Source organism: Oryzias latipes, chromosome 9, assembly GCF_053564925.1.
Source record: "Oryzias latipes strain Hd-rR chromosome 9, Olatipes_Hd-rR_3.1".
NCBI lineage: Eukaryota > Metazoa > Chordata > Actinopteri > Beloniformes > Adrianichthyidae > Oryzias > Oryzias latipes.
The window spans coordinates 8345226-8362276 of record NC_136245.1 but is presented as its reverse complement, the minus strand read 5'-3'; the positions used below and the strand labels follow the sequence as shown (position 1 = coordinate 8362276).

Below are 17051 nucleotides of genomic sequence, written 5' to 3'. Positions count from 1 at the left end.
GAAAAGAGATACGCTCTGCTTAGAGTTTTTTTTTTATCACATTTGTTCATTATAATGTCAAGTATTTTAGACAATCTCTGTTAATTTAAAGAACACACTTTCTTAATGCTCCTGCACTTTGTTGCTTTTGGGTAACAGGTATGAAAAACATCCAAAGTCATGACACTCACTGCCTTTTATTTGTTTCTGACATGAGCTTAATTTGGGGCTTCTTCATTATTTGTAACCTATGTGACACAATGGAAAAATCTGCTCCATGTTAAAATGTATGCTAAAGTCCTTTGATGTGAGTTAGAAACATCCGTTCAATTCAGAAACACTGATTTCATGAGTTCTTGTTGGCGGTGATGTCTTTGTTTTTCTGTGTCCATCGTCTTTTGCTCTTTCTGTCCGTCTCCTTGTTAGGATGTGACAGTTTCCTCAGCAGCTCTGCAACAAAACAAGTCCGTCATTCTGTTTTTGTCAAGCAGCAAATGTGACCTTTGACCAGCAGGGGGCCTCAGACAGCTGCTTCTTTACCAGCCGTCTTTATTACCTGCTAACTCAGGTTGACCTGAGCTGTAGTTGTTTAGGAGGGAGACATATTCCTGACTTCCAGAGGAATCATCTCCTGGAAAACATGAATCCCCGAGAACATATTACTTCTAGCAGTAATCAGTCCGCACATCAAGCAGTCTGTGACACACCAAGAACTCTCCCCTCCAACTTAAAAATAGATCTGTTTTTTATGAAGACATTAGAAATAAATGAATGTCATTATTCAGCCTGGATATTTTCATCCTGATTTGACTTAAAAACATGTCAATGATCTGAGCTGACACTTCTCCATTAGCCGATTTGATGGACTCACGGAGGACCTGGAGCGGAACGTAGAACCGCCTCTCTGTCAGCACACTGGAGGCCAGATCCCGGCTGTGCTGCTTGGCCTCCAGGTTCATGACTCGCCCGCTGCTGTCCATCAGGTCCACACAGTCTGTGAGGGAAAAACAGGAGATTTGATCATGCTGACTAGATTTATGGACTAATGCTGCCTGATTTTGGTTTCCCACAAGAGTTCACCTTCAAAACCCAGACCACACTTCTCCTTCAAATGTTGGATGAAATTGACTAGTTTACAGTTGAGATTAAGCAACTCCCTCCTGTCATCTGCCATCGAAACCATATGTGTCAATTCAGCAACATTCTGCGAAAACACAGCACTCAGAGCAGCATGGGAACTCACCTCCAATCAGGATTGTCACAAACATGCTTTGCTCCTGGAAGCTGGTGAACTCCAAAATTTCTGACAGTGCTTAGAGCTGAAGATGCTATTTACTAAAGAGAGCCCATGAGGTCTTTATAGACCAGGCATGATGGGGCATCAGTAAAAGAGTTTAGAGGCTTGGTTTTCATGCTTGCACACACACCCCTTTACCAGAAGAAGGCTCGTAAACGAGGAGACAAAGGTCTGCAGATGTTTGTATCCATGGAGTCTGCAAACACAGATTCTTGTGCTCTCCACCTCGGAGGAAAGTGACGCAGACACAGACAATTGGGATTTTATGGTTTCCTGCAGATGTTGGTCCTTCTGAGGCTAAAACACCACTGGGCAAAATGTTTCAAATGGTTTATTACACTGAACGGAAAAATCCGATATTACATTTTCTCGTTATGTTTCCTTTAGAAATGATGGTTGGAAAATGTTTTTATAGAGAACTGTATCTGCCATTCCCTTTTTGCTGTGACTCAAATTTAATTTAATGTATTTTGATTGCACTGATGAAGCTTTATGTGTAACGGAAGGGGACCTTGGAAATTTCTTTGGAAAGAGGTTTCCTTTTAACTCAAATTAACCCTTGTGCTATTCTAGCATTAACATTGGGAGTTGGGTCATCTAGACCCACTAGACAGTGCACTGAACCTTTCTTCTTCAGTGATCTGTGATCTTCACTGGTGTCCATGGATTACATGAAATCCTCATTACCTTTATCCACCTTTGTCATGGTAGGGAGAACACGTCAATGTAAGGGGGGGGTCATGTAAGATGGCACAAGGCTTAAACAGAAAAGTGAGGTAGATTTTTTTAAACAAAATGTAGTTAAAGGGGCATCTTTTTTAAAGAACAAACTGGAAAAATGTTTTCAAATGATCCCCAGTGCATGTCCTGTTTGTATTGTTCAATAAGATTTTCTATTTTTTTACCATCAAAGTCTACATTCCGAGGGTGCAAAATGCCAACCTTGAATTCGCCTATAAGTCAAATGCATATTTATGTTTTGCAAAAGATGATTACATTAACTGTTATTTAAAAGAAAATATTAGAGATGTTGCCTTGCTTTGATTTTTGTACAGTAGTTTTTACAATTCTACTACTTTTTGCGCACTTCTCTTTTTTATTTATTGTTATTTTTACACACGTTTTTAGATCATAATCTTAAGCAGCATTTAAGTTTGAAAATTGATGTTGACAATATTTTGTTTCTGACATTTAGAGGGAAAGATAAGAAAAAAATAAAATAAAAAACCAAGAAATATTCAAAAAGGAGGCCTTTTCATGCCCCAGACCAAATTTATTACCCCACCCAGTGCACCCACGGTCTATTATAGTCCTGTTCTCTTTCTAATGCCTACACATTCAGTGTCAGATACACATATGCACACACAAAAAAAATACAAATTTAAATATACACTTAGAATCCCTTTAGGGGTCACAGGTCTGCTGGAGCCTATCCCAGGTACTGTTGGGTGCAACCTGAATATGTTGCAGGAACACACACACACATCCACACCTGAGGCAATTTTTTTTTTAATTTTTTTTTTAACTTGTCCTGTCCAACAGCTGGGCAGACAGATGAGAGCTGAGGGCCTCTTGTGTTGGACATATTTTACTTTAACAACAGGGGTTAGGAATCTTCTGACAAACCAGAGGTATGTCTGAATAAACCCCTTTTGTAATCGAGGCCAGACTTTATTCATTTTAATCGTATTTGAAAATCTTTTGTGTTGGACCGGACGGAAAAGGAAAGAAAGGAAGAAAAGAGAGGGATGTTAGAAAGGGGGGGGATAGGAGGGTGATCGGGGGGGGGGGGGGGGGGGGCAAAACCATGAAGCAGCATAAAGCAACAACCTACTGGATGTTTATCATTAGGGTGAGGTTCAGATGTAATACAAAGGGCAGGGCCTGTCCACAAACCCACTCAAATGTTATAAACACACCTGCTAGCTGCAAAAATGTCCACATGTCAACATGCACACAATACAGATAGTGTTCACACACGCATACTTATGCCTTCAAACCAACTAGTGTGAAATATTTCATTCAATCAAGTAAACTATTTATGTAAATGTGACCTATTACTGTGCTCAAGGGAGTGTTTATGTTCTTCTAAAATGGATGGTGGAATGTGAAAAGAAGGAGGGAGAGTGCCCAGCCATCCCTACACCAAGACCCCCACCGCAGCAGCTGCGGCAGCCAGAACCCCCTAATGCCACACGGCAGCAAGCAGAGAACAACCGCCCCCCGGGCGATCACATCTGCCACCCAGGCCAGGGCCATCAGGACCGCCCCGAGGCCCCCAGAGCCAGAGAGCTGAGAGGCACGGGGGGACAGAGAGCGCTGCCCCAGCCCAACCAGGAAAGCAGCCCCCCCCCGCCGCGCCAGGAGGGCCCAACGACGGGCCCCACCCGAGAAGGGTGCCCACAGCCCCAGACGAGCACCTCATCACCACCCAGGAGTTCTGGGCATCCCCCCGCCCCAACCCCGGGTACGAGCCATGACCACCCAAGGGAGACCCGCTCACGCGCTCCAGGCAGCTACCCACCCGGCCCACGGTTGGTCCAGAAGGGAGCAAGGCAGGGGCCAGCCATCCCCGCCCAGAAGGGGGACACCCCAGGGAGAAGGGCCCACAAGGGTTGTTGTAAACGTGGCCCGACCAGGCTCGGCCACAGTTGGAAATTTGGGGAGGCCCAGCACCCGGGGGCAAGGACCAGAACCCACTCCACAGGGACACGGACACCCCTGGCTCAGGTGTGATGTGATCCCCGGCTTCTGGCCTTGCCAGAAGGCTCAGGGATCCCTCTCCCTGCGTTGACAGAGGGCCACCGGGCCCAGGAAACCAGCACCCAGGGGACATGGCCGCCGTTGCCAAGGGCCCAGTACCCCCTACCAGGGATGGGGTAGGGGACAGATGGTCCAAGGTCCCACCTTCCTTGCGAAATGCGTGTGTGAGGGTGTGAGTGTGCATGTGTGTGTGTTTATGTTGGAATATATATTTTGAGGGGTGAAGGGTGTGTGTACTAAGAGTGTGCAGTAAAAATTGGTGGGTAGGGCACTGAGGGGACATCTCCTGATTACTCACAGTGATGTCCCATCACCCTCCCCACCAAGGGGCCCTAAATCTCTGAGGTGCGGTTAAAATTGGTGGGTAGGGCGCTAAGAGGAGATCTGCTGCTTGCTGGCAGTGATGTCCAAGCACCCCCTGTACCAACGGCCCTACATGTCTAAGATGCAAATAAAACTGAGAGAGGGGGGGGCCATTCCATACGGCAACCATGGGAGGGGAACCACTGCCAAGTAGCTCCTCCCCCCAAGGTGCATCGCAGCCTAAACCCCCCACCCCCTCACACTAATATGAGATTATATGAGGAAGGTTAAGTTATTCTTTTTCTATGAAGTTATTTTTTGGTAAATGGCGTATACTTATACAGCACTTTTCTACCTTTCTCCAGCCCCAAAGTACTTTACAGTCACAGACCCATTCACACACTGCTAGCGGCTCTGCTGCCAAACACTGGCAACAACCTACCTAGAGGTAAGGTGGGATTCAGAGTCTTGCCCAAGGACACTTCAACACATGGGTGGGTAAAGTGGGAATTGAACCTGCAATATTCCGATCGAAGGTTGACCGCCCCACCACTGCACCACGGCCGCCATTGAAGTAAAAATAACACTTCATTCACAAAATGACTTCCCAGTTTGATACGTTTTATTATTCATACAGATATGATTTTAACAATATTACCATTTCATATCAAAAACCTTTCCTGAGCAAAATGAATACACATGAAAACTTCACTTCAAAGGTACCAAAAGAAACTGATCCTCAAGAATCTACCAGAACAATGTTAAATAGAAATATTGACATGTTTGACGTGAAATCAAAAGACGTGTTCATTTGACGATAAAGTGTGGAAGGTGGTTTTTGTTCTCTGGTTTATTATGTTTATAGTGGATTTTTTTTTTTACTTTTACCATTAGTTTGATAAAATGTTGAAATTTTAAAGGGAGGAGGTCAAAAACATTAACATTTATATAATTTATACTTTACCAATTAAAGTTGTGAAAAGGTCCAGATTTCACGTCTTTCTATGAATTGAATGGGAGAACTTTCTCAAAGTTACAGTGATGATGAAAGGAACCTGACAGTTGCTCACAGGCTTTAGAGATCTCACTTTGGGAAACATCAGCAGAGTTTTAGTGTAGACTGCAGATACAACAAATATAAATATTCAAATAACAACAAATAAATACATCTAGCTTAAATTAATTGGTATAGCAACTAATCATTTTTTTTAATTAAATCCAAATTGGTCAAACATGATCCGATTTTTCTCCATTTTGCAAAGATTTTCTTTTTCTTTTTACCCTATTTGCTAATGTCTCACCCAAAGTTCTTGTCAAAGTTCCAGTCCTTTGAAAAATACAACTGTGGCTTTCATTTATTATGGCAGTCGGTTATACTTTTCTTGGCAACTTAGATTTTTTCTCTCAAAGATTCATCTTGACTTTTTTGTTAAAGGTGGGTTTTTATTCCCTTGATGTTCAGCTTTAATAGATGTTTCTGTACTCTAAAGAAGATTTTTACAGCTTTACTCAAACTGAATAAGAACAAAGAATCCAAAAGAAAGGTTTCAGAGACAAGTCGCCGCTAAACGCTTAACAACTTGAACCCACAGGGGAGTTGAGACAAAAGCTGCCATGATAATGGATTCCAAATATAGCCAAACCACTTCGGGGATTCATCTCCTGCATGGGGAACCAGGATATTTGACACAGTTTCATGGACTTTCAGATCTCATATATTTCACAAAAGCCTGCTGTTCCCACAGCTACTGATTTTTATGATCACTGCAGAGCGGAACTACAATAAAGCGTCTACATTCTTCCTCCTCACAGCAGTGCAAAGTCAGAGAAGAATATGCATCGTCACATTCTGACAAAAAAAAATGAAATAAAAAGTACATTTAAACATGCTGATGTTTAAAAAAAAGGATGAGTGTGTGCATCGGCCTTCTTTAACATGTTCAGCTCTCTGGACCACAAGCAGTGATTTCAGACTCTACGCAACAGTGTGTAAATACTAATGGGGGCATTTCCTTGAAGCTTGGATGTGAGTTTTCATGGTATCTCATGGACTCTTCCAACTTACTTTGGTTTTCAGACCCTGAGCAGATGTTTTCTAGCAAAGCTCCTGGATTGGGGGGGTGTCAGGACAACCTGTCCGGCTCACAGAAGCAGCTCTTGCTGCTTTGTCTGCTGAACAGTGACGAGACCTGGGCCGAGCTGAGGTTCTGTTTCAGAACCTCTGGATCAGCACCGTCCTGATCTTGCTCTTCGAGCTGTGAATGATGGATCAGAGGAACCTCAGTCTGAGAGAGGGCCGGCACCGCACAGGGACTAGAACAGTGAGACATGACAAAAGACAGAGGGAGGTGTGACACGGATACCAGACCGCCCCCTACAGGAGACGTCTGTGTGGCGCAGCACGGAGAGTTCTTGCTGCCACTGTGCTCTTTGAGGAGGTCAAAGCTGTTGGCCTTGAATCTGATGGAGTCTGTGATGCTGTTGTGAGTGGAGTTGTGCTCGCTCCAGCTGTTCTCCAGCGACTGCTGCTGGCCCAGGATGTGGCGCCGGATGATCTTTCGGAATGTTTTCCGAAACTCGCGGATGCGGTAGGCGTAGATAAAGGGGTTGATGACCGAGTTGGCATGAGAGAGGATGATCGCCACGTACAGGATCGCCAGATGAGGGCGGTGGCAGTGAGGACAGAAGAGGGTGAAGCAGTTGATGATGTGCAGGGGCAGCCAGCAGACTGCAAACAGACCCACGATAATGGCCAAGGACTTGGCAGCCTGGACTTCTTTCTGCAGAGTAGAGCGCGACTTCTCTCCGTGGAGGGCTTTCACCTCCATCAGCTTGAGCTGATGCCGTGCTGCCATGAAGATGCACAGGTAGATGGCCAGCATCAGAACCAGGGGGATCAGGACACAGGCAAAAAAGTTAAAGTAGACCATGTACTCCATGTCGACCACGTCCTCAAACAGGCAGTGCATCAGGCCGGACGGGCAGGTGCCGTTGGCACTCTTTGGGAGCCTGTGCCAGCCCATCATGGGCGTCAGACCGATGACGATGGACAAAGCCCAGCAGATGGCGATGATTCCTCGAGCCCGCTGGCTTGTCACCAAACTGTTGTACCTAAAAATGCAGACGGTAAAAATATTGAGCATAAAAAAAAACAAATCATCAGGAATACACGATGGTGAAATAAACATGCAAATCGTGTTGCTTGTTTCCCCCCGGAGCTAAAGAAGAGAAACAAAAACTAAGACAGTTTTCCAGGATTCCTTGACGGAATGACTCTATTTTGGGTTGGCCTGATCCACAGTGTGGGAGAGCAGCTGAGATGTTTGGCTTGTTTTTAGCACATTCTTAGGATGTTAAAGTGCAAAGGTTAACACTGCAAAAACAACCCCCATCAGGGATGCAAAAAAAAGAAAAAAAAGAAGAGGAAACCTCTGCGTGGAAAAGAGTAAACACTAAAACTGAAAGACAGAGTGACGCTTCCTGGCGTGGGGTTCTTCTGGCGCAACAAGAGGAGGAGGTGTTGCATCGCTGGGAGACAAACATCTGAAAATATGTTCCAAGGAAATTAAAGGGTAGTGAGACTGAAGGTCTCTGAGGGAATTCAGAGTCTGTATAACCAATTAGAGCGATATTTATATGATTTCTCTTGGGGGTGGGGGAACCCTCATGGGACTTGTGATTTCTAGAGGAACATCTTTAGCCAAAAAAAAAAAAAAAAGTGTCTGTTTGTGGGGAGCTAGGAAAAACTTAAACCCAATACAGGAAATTTATGACATATAATTACCAGTATGAATCCCTTTGAGACAAGTATGTTGTAATATTTGGCTATATAAATAAAATTGAATTGAATTTAAACAAAATAATAAATCACCCATAAAACTGTAATGCCACTAAACTCATGGTGAATTTGCCCCATTGACTGCACATGAGAACTAGACTGAGTGACTCCTCCCCAAATGCATTCAAACCCAGAAGAACCTGTTTGTTCAATAAAGCCAAAATCCCACTGACTTCTGTTGAGAAATAAACAGCTACTCAGTCGTCCACCCTTTTGATGCTCTTGCTAATGCAATTTTTTTTTCGTGATATTTTTTTCTTAACTACAAGTTAGTCAAGTTAGAAACTGACCAATCACACGCCTTAATAAAAAGTATGTGGTATCATGTCAAACGATTGACAGACGTTTGATTGACTGATTCTCCCAAGCCCATTTTTAAGTGGTAGGGGTGTAGACTTCCAACAAGCTACCTCCTAAATGGCGAGGCTGGTTGCCATAGAAACACTGACTCAGAACGACTCGTACAAATCAATGCTATATGAATCTATTAGTTGATGTTATTATTAGTTGATGGCCTAAGCAGAGGGTGACCTTAAGCAGCGTCCTCTACTCCTTCCATCTTGCATTTCATCTCAACTAATAACAAACCAAACAAATAATCTTGATAAAGAAATAGAGTGGCTATGCAGCATGCTCACGCTGCATTTAAGGACATGACATTTCTACAAAGTGAGCTGCTCAGTGAAGTCCATCCATTTTCTTAACCCGCTATATCCCTTTCGTGGGTCACAGGGTTGCTGGAGCCTGTCCTAGCCACTGCTGGGCAAAGGCGGGGAACACCATGGACAGGTCGCCAGTCTGTCACAGGGTCTCAGTGAAGTTAAAGTGGGTTGTCAAGCTCCTGGTTGTGCCAAAGTTGTTCTCTGCATTTGAACCATTTGGTGGAGTGTCAAGCTGGAAGGCTATATATATATATATATATATAAGACTATATAAGACTATATAAGACTATATAAGACTTTTTTTTAAGTCTTTGGTATGTCTGTGCCTCGGTTTAACTCACAACGTTCTCAGGATGAACACTCTACCACAGGGCCACTGAGCTGGTTTACAAGGCAACCGATCTGGCCACTGGAAGTCAGTGTGACAAATGACCTCCTTGTCAGTCCGATTACCACTGTGTTTATGTGGCTTTTTGTTTGTTACTAGAGCAACAAATTAAGCATTAAGCCACCTATAAAAGTCAGCGGTTAACCGCCCACTGCTGTTGCAGGCCATTTCTTTTTGTTGCTTTGCATCGTGAAATCCTTACCTAAAGATTTTAAGGTGGTTTGTCTATATTTGAATGAGCAAAGAGCCATAAAGGTGCTATGCTGCTCACTATCATTGTTTGCTGTCTGGATGTTTGTAAAGAGCTAAAAAAAAGAAAACTTTTGGTCATGTGAACACCAGCTCGGGTCAATTTAAAGCTGCATCCTTTGAGAAACAATAACAGCCTGATGCTAAAATTCACATTTACCCCTTAAAGTCCCCCTTCCATCCATCTTTTGATGGATTGTTGCATCAAAAGATGGTCTTTTAATTATGATTATGCAGTTTTTAGCCAATTTAGCCATTTTCTAGTACCGGTACATAGTTTCTTCAGAGCAACAGTAGTTCATTAGCAAATCACCTCTGAGTTGTGGGAAGACTTGTGGTGCAGAGTTAAACCTGCCTCTGTTTCTGTCACCCATTTGTTTACACTCTCCTGGTAGCTTACAGCCCGTTATAATGGGCTGTACATTAGCAGTGAGAAATATTGGAGCTGTCCAGCCAGCTCGGAAGAGGGAAACAAAGACATACAAGTGGATGCATCAGAATGGAGCAGAGCAGGCAGCTTGTGGCTTGGTGTGGTATGTAATACGTCACACCAATGAGCTTTTTCAAATGGCATGTTTTCATCTGTTCCTGATTCACAATGACTTGAATAAAGAAATAGTCAGAAATTAAATAGTAAGCTGAATTTTCTTAATATTTGTCCTCCATCATTAGAAAAAATGTCACAAGAACATGTTTAAAATATTTTTTTCCTATTGTTATTTTTCTTTAAATGAGAGAAACATTTCTTAAATTCTCCAAAAATATTTCTTTCTGTGGAGTCCGTTTTCCTAAAGTGGAAGGAGGTGAGGTTATCTCAATTACTAATGATCCATTGTTTCCACAGCGTTGCTAAAATCGGAATAAGTCATATTTAGAGTGAAATATTTACGTTTTCTACATAAAACTTTTTTCTGTGTTATCCTCGACTGACCTGAGTGGTATCTTGATTGCGATGTAGCGGTCTATGGCGATGGCGAGGAGGCTGAAGATGGAGTTCTGTGTGAGAACCAAGACGAAGCACGCGATGAACAGGCAGCCGTAGAAGTTGGAGCAGAAGCCGGTGCTGATGACGATGGCAAAGGGGATGGCCAGCACTCCCACAGCGATGTCAGCCACCGCCAGGGACACCACAAAGAAGTTGGTGATGCTCTGCAGGTTACTGTTGAGGAACACCGCCCAGCAGACCAGCACATTCCCCAGAACAGAGAACACGGCGATCAGCAGCTCCAGGACGATGTACAGGGATGAGGCGACGGGGTCTTCTGGCATGGTGAGATGAGCAGGGAGGTCACGGATGAAGAGGGAGGAAACCTCTCAACGTCCATCTCTGCAGCCTTCCAGCTGCCAAGACTCCTCACCTCCAGACCCTCCACAAACATCCACCAGACTCCCTACAAACAGTCTCAACACAAGAGCTGCTTCACAGGCCAGAATCCCTCTTCCAGAAGCTTCTTCCCTTCAACGCTGCTTTCCCATGAACTCCTTGAAAAGCTGAGATGATGCCAGCAAAGCACATCAGGGGGACATGACTCTGCTGGAGATAAAGAGGAGCAGAAATAAGACAAGGGATTCACTGCTGCAGTACAGGCAGTCATTTTCAAAACTGGGATCAGACATTCTAAAAAGGTCAGAAAGATTTTTTTACACGAACCCATTTATATTTAGATATGTATTTACACCAAATATAAAGCCTTTTTTCTGCCTTCTTACAGTTATTTTCTCATACAAGCAACTAGAGGTTTACATTAAGTTTAAAGAAGATTTTGTGGGTCATCCAGTTTTTTATTGACATTAATTATGCGTATCTTTTAAACATACCATAAAATCAGTTTGTGTGCACTAGGGAAAAGTAAAAATGACATGATTTGGTGTGAAATCTACAAACTACCCAACAATCCATCCATCCTACTTCCATACCCACTTTGTCCTGTGCAGGGTCATGCTTTGCTCCCAGCAGTTTTAAGCTATGTTCACACCGCCTTCTGCAACGAGCTTTCAAGTGGCCACCTTCAATGAAATGTCTATGTAAACTTGTGTAAACCTGCATTTTGGGCTTACCGTGTTCAAAACTTGTACACAAGATTCACAAGTACACAAGTTTCTATGACCATTTTCGGGGTCTATGTACAAAATTGGCAGTCATTGCGCGCGCGCTGGAGTTAAGGCAGGTGAAGCTTTGACCCATCAGGGACTTGGATTAGTAGTGATGTATGCACAGCGTCAGTTTTAATTCACACAAATGTCAACTGTTTTAAAGTAGATAAGAAAGTCCTCAATTTCCAGAATAAATTAATAATCGCAGTTTGTGTCCAGCCAGAAATCTACGACACCAAGTCTTTCATATATCGGACGAGAGCTGTGAAGAAAAAAATCCTAAAGGAGCAAGATTTGCACAATTTGCACTGCTTCAACATTTTGCACCAACTTCTAACTGTAGGTGGCATACATGCGCCAGTAAACAGTAAAAAAAAAAGCAAGAGAAGAAGCCCCTCCCTGCTTGTCCAGTGTGTATGTTCACTGAGCCAAAATTTCTATTAGCCTTCATAAACCCGAACACTTTAGCTTTAACTTTTTTGTTTCTATTAAGTGTGTCTAGTCGGGTTTTCCACAGAGTTGTCTGTCCAGCTGTTGTAAACTAAAAAATAAAATAATAAATAAAAATAAAAGCCATTGTTTCTATTTTTCTTTGTTTAGTTTTTCCTAGGCATAAAACCCTTTAGGTTTTCCATTTTGTTCCAGTTCTCACTTTTGTTTACGGTAAAAAGTCAATATTTGAATTTATACTTAAGTTACTGTAGTTGTGGGATGCTCTTCCTACTTCCTATGCTTTACGTTAGCTAAATAAATAAATAAATAAACCAAAGAAAAAATTAGGTACATTTTAGTAATCCTTAGTAAACTAGGACTTCCCTCAATAAAATGCAGATATACTTGGTCACATATTTTTATGTGGCACTTTTTCATATTTTACATAGGAAGCACTAAATTAAAATTAGCACCGCGGTCATGTGACTCATTACAGCTCAGAGACATTCATACTGTAATATAAGCGACTGCTTCTAAAGAACAAGTAATGCATTTTAGTGTGAAAGTAGCTTACACAACACTGTGGCCTAAACAAATTATTTAACCTTTATTTAACCAGCTAAGATATTAAGAGCATGTTCTCATTTACAATAACGACATGGGAAAATATATTATATGTAATATATAAACACGTTTGTCATATCTGTAAAACAAGTTTTCAAATAAACATTTGTTTCCAGGAAAGATACGGTTTTGTTCTGAAATAAAATGATCAGTGGGATGCATGATTTCAACTCAAAATCAAATATTTGGCAACTTTACAAAAATTGCTTTTCATAAAACTGAATATTTTCTAAATTGTGACAAAAGACCCACAAATATTCACCAATACCAGTTTATAGTTTTAAATTCCAAAGTACTTTCTTAAATCAGAATCAACATTATGAGCCTTTATTGTTAATTCTTCACAAAAACAACCCCAAAGCGGTATTTTGATTCCTCTAAAATCCTGCGCTTTGAGCACCAGCCCCTCCTATTCCATGAAAACGAGTGGCTTCTCACATTGTGACGTAGATAAGTGAAGAACAGCCCCTTCCAGGAAGTGTCTGCACTACCAGCCCCGCCCCCAGGATAAAACACACCCACTTACTCCACAAAGCTAGAAGTGATCAGCTAAAACGGTGTCCTTTTATATGCACAAATGCACGACTATCATTCTTGGGCCAAATGCAGAAACGCTACCTAGGCTCTAGGTTGACGTCATGAAATGGGCGGCACCCATAAGAAGCAAAAGGCGGGGCCTCAGAGGTCGAGTCGTCTTACTTCCAAGTAGGAAAATTAGCTGAAAAATCGACTAATATTTTATTTTTTTAAAATGGTTCTTTCTATGATCATATATATGAATAGAGTTTACTCTGAAAGGCTTAAGAAAAGCACAACATCGGCCCTATAACTATTACATATTCAAAATTTTGAAAAAGCAAGCATGAGCTTTATTCATGACCAGAGTAAAAAAAAAAAATAAGCAAAAATATGTTAGATATGGAAGAAAGGTGTCATCATCACAGGGTTTTGGCAAAACAATAAATAAGTTGGACTATATTATGTGTAAATGTAATTGGATTGGAGTCCACTAGAATAAATCATCATCTTTTGATCTATTGTAAAACATTCCCTATGGTCTTTTAATTATTATGCCATTTTTAGCCTAAATCAAAAACACTGACATTATAACACGTAGTTTCTGCAGGTTCATCAGAAATTCACCTCTGAGTTGTGGAAGACTCTGCTGATGCGGAGTAAACCTGCCCTGACATCCCATCATCCCTTTACTCTCTCTCGCTATTTTCCAGCTTAGTATCATCCCTGTTAGTGTTCACTGGCAGCAGATCTGATGTTCTAAAAAATGTCTTGTTTGTTGTTTGAGGACCAACAAGTCTAAAGAGCATCCTTTCAGGTGTTAAAAATGCTGATGTTGTGACTTAATGCTCTTTTAAAAAAAGAGAGATGATCCTTTTTTCTCACTGGCTTTTCTAACAAGCCTGTCTTAATCTGTCTTTTTCCTATACGCCTAAAGATTTAAACACTAACATTTGATACATCAACCTCAGCCCATAGACCACATAGAATTAGTAGTTACACCGCTGTGGTGTCCTCTCATGAGAAGTCCTGCAGCTGTCCTGACTGCGTGTTGCTCTAGTAGATAATCAAATTACTTGGAAATGACCGTTTGGACATTTCCGAATAGTGGGCAGCGGATATTAGAGCGAAGCTAGAACTCTTTTTACTCTGAATTTTGACTGGATCTGTGTCAAACACTGGATGCAATATCCCATGTAAGTAACTGCTCTTTCGTCTGGAAAAGAAAGAAATCGTGTCTGATGTAAAAAGGTCAAAAAGGAAGTCGTGTTGCAAAGACTTCAATTGTAACTGAGATGAAGTATGGAGGTGAAGGATGTCTATTAGGAAGTGTCAATCACAAAACTTTATTAGCTTTTGACCTAATTCTTTCTGACATAAACACAGGAAAAAAGAAGAGAACAAATAAAAAGTGGGGGGGTCCAAAAACAAAGTCCAGGATGCCGGAAGGCTGGTGTGTGAATTTCACCAGGAAGACCCGGGTTTAGATTCCTTTGTGGACCTAATGCCTGTACAGTTTATTTTGGATGATTTGAAGAGATCCGGGTCTCAAAGTTTAGTAAGAAAAGAACATTTTCTGTCACCTGCTGAACAAACTCCAACTTTTTACGTCGACAGGAGCAAAGACGCCTCAATGTTTTTACTCAGAAAGTTGAGATGAGAAATTTCTACATTTGCAAAATGTAATAAAAAAAACAGCAAAAATCCTCATCAAATTCATTTCATTGTAGTTTGATTCCTAAATATAAGTTTTTTTTCCACAACGATACTTGATGTTTTTATGAAGTCGTTTCCTTAGAGGGAATATTTCTAGAGTTTGCAAAGAGAACAGCTGCACTAGAACACAAAGGTCTGTGCTCCCCCAGTCAGACTTTTCCCTCTGGGCAACATTAAACTTTTAGGTTTATTTTGCAACTTTGACAGTAACATTTCACCTCTTTTACTTCTTTTCTAAAAACTTTTGGTTTATATATGAGAGTAAGATGCAACCCTAAATGTATAACTGAAGCAACACACGAATCCCAAAGGAAAATTCTGGGATTTATATCCTGATAGGAGAGATTCTCCCATGATAGCAATTTTTAGTGGATCAACCAGCTGCCCTAAAATGGAATTATGAACACAACAGATGAACTACTGGGATTGATGGTGAGAAAGGGACACAGCATTTCACGTTACAGAGACAGATGTGTTCTCCAGCACAGATGATCATTTTTGGATTCTTATTTCCTTCTTTTTTTAAGAATATGATTTTTCAATAAGAATAAGCTGATCAGAGTGTAAGCTAACTTGAAAAACAAAACAAAAAAAACACCAATATTAAATCAGAATTCAATAATAGATGTTGAGTTGGAAGTGACTCCAGTCCTTCAGGGCTGCCGTCTTGCGGGTTTAAGGTGTCCTACATGCCCCAGACTACCTGGATCCAGGTGTGTTTTAAACAGAACCTAGAAGGGCGGAGTTCAACTGGCAAAAAAAAAAGAAAAAGCAGGGCATCTCAGCTCCAGACAGAACCGCAACACCTGTCAGCAGAAGATGTGCTGCTCAGCATGTGTGTGCTCACAAGGAGCATCCTGCCTCACACGCCTTTGACGAGTCGATGTCTGAGCCCCACCCAGGATTATTATTGCAATATAAAAAATGTAAAAGTTTTAACAGTAGAAAAACTCTTAGTAAAAAGTAGTACACTTGACATTTTCTTCTAGTATATTGGAGTAAAAGTAAAGCAAATGTACTATGTAGACTGTGTATGCGTAGTGTAAGTATATCAAAAGATACTTTTTAGGCTAAATTGGAACATTTTAAGCTTACAATATCAATATAACATGTAAAACTTCAAGTATCACTTCTGACATAGACTAAGTATACTAGTACACCTAAATAGGCTACTTTTTGCTAAGGGAAGCTCTAAGAAAAACCTCCTGAATGCAGACTATGATGAAAGGTCTGCTGATGGGTGCAGCTGCACAACCAGGATAAATGTGAGAGAAAAACGTAGTTTATGTGTTCTACAAATAGTCTACAGTAGAAGTGAGATAGTATTTTAAGATTACCATCTATATATTGTTACCTTAAAATGTAGTGTGAATAAGTATTCAGTTACTTCCTACACTATGGTCTGTAGTGTACTTGCTGTATTTATACTCAAGTTTCCTCAATAAACTTCAAGTGTAAAACCTTTACTGAGGGTGAATCCATCCCTGTATAGACAGTCGGGGGTAAAGGGAAACTTAGAGAACATTAGAAAGATATTTAATCAATGAAATAATAAAAACATGTTTTTGAATGAAGGTTATAAAAATAAAAATATTTCAGAGGATACAAACATTCAAAAGAAGGTTTAGAGCTTGAGAGTTTGCTTCACGTTTGTTTTTTGCAGTATTTCGTCTTAGAAAAGAATAGAACTTTTTAAATTAAGTTTGATATTAGAGCTGCAGAACTTTACAGACTAGAGATTTTTCCGGACCTGAAGTTTAGTTTCTGCAGGATGCTGCTGAGAGACAGGAAGGACAAAAGCTAAACTTACCTTCCAGGTGTGAAGCTCCGGTTTAAGGGAAATAGAGGCAAGCGCTTCAAGTGGAGATCGGAAAAGAACTGCGTCCAAGAAAACCAGAAAACCCGCACAGAATTCAGAAAGCAGCAGGTTAAAAAAAAAAAAAAAAAAAAAAAAAGCGGCAGTGACGAGCCGCACGTCCGGGGAAAACGAGGACAAACACCCGCTGCCCCCCCCACCGAGACTCTGATCGGCGCATCCGGCCCCAAAGAAAGAAAACAAAAAAAAAAGTGCAGCAGTGAATGACTGCAGGCACGACAGACGCCCCCTCCCCAACACACCTCCCTCTCTCTGCTTATCAGGTGAATGCCCCCACCCCCCCACCCCCCACCCCGGAGGGGCTCGACCAGCAG

At 41.6% G+C, this 17051-nt stretch overlaps 2 protein-coding genes across 3 annotated transcripts; both read right to left on the bottom strand.

Moving 5' to 3' along the window:
• Window positions 1–157: 157 nt before the first annotated feature.
• On the bottom strand, window positions 158–1373 carry c8h22orf15 (chromosome 8 C22orf15 homolog). The gene is made up of 5 exons (XM_078952596.1): window positions 1223–1373; window positions 1060–1146; window positions 851–973; window positions 536–610; window positions 158–429 (listed from the first exon to the last, which is right to left on the bottom strand). Exons 1-5 carry the CDS (start codon window positions 1245–1247, stop codon window positions 326–328), a joined length of 414 nt encoding a protein of 137 aa, XP_078808722.1. The 5' UTR covers window positions 1248–1373; the 3' UTR covers window positions 158–325.
• Window positions 1374–4946: 3573 nt separating this feature from the next.
• Window positions 4947–16973, bottom strand: adora2aa (adenosine A2a receptor a). Of its 2 annotated transcripts, none has more exons than XM_011479553.4 (3): window positions 16672–16973; window positions 10411–11013; window positions 4947–7453 (listed from the first exon to the last, which is right to left on the bottom strand). In XM_011479553.4, the coding sequence occupies exons 2-3, from the start codon at window positions 10746–10748 to the stop codon at window positions 6466–6468; spliced, it is 1326 nt and encodes a 441-aa protein (XP_011477855.1). In that variant the 5' UTR covers window positions 10749–11013; window positions 16672–16973; the 3' UTR covers window positions 4947–6465. The 2 variants fall into 2 exon arrangements, with proteins under 2 accessions (XP_011477855.1, XP_004072925.1); XM_004072877.5 differs by having other exon boundaries at window positions 10411–11010; window positions 16672–16928.
• Window positions 16974–17051: the final 78 nt, after the last annotated feature.

Coding starts and splice junctions, on each gene's coding strand:
- c8h22orf15 (XM_078952596.1), bottom strand. CDS start 1,247: ATGTTTGTGACAATCCTGATTGGAG. Junction 1,147..1,222: donor TGTGACAATCCTGATTGGAG/GTGAGTTCCCAT, acceptor TTTCGATGGCAG/ATGACAGGAGGGAGTTGCTT. Junction 430..535: donor AGGTCAACCTGAGTTAGCAG/GTAATAAAGACG, acceptor GTTTTGTTGCAG/AGCTGCTGAGGAAACTGTCA.
- adora2aa (XM_011479553.4), bottom strand. CDS start 10,748: ATGCCAGAAGACCCCGTCGCCTCATCCCTGTACATCGTCCTGGAGCTG. Junction 7,454..10,410: donor GCAATCAAGATACCACTCAG/GTCAGTCGAGGA, acceptor CTGCATTTTTAG/GTACAACAGTTTGGTGACAA.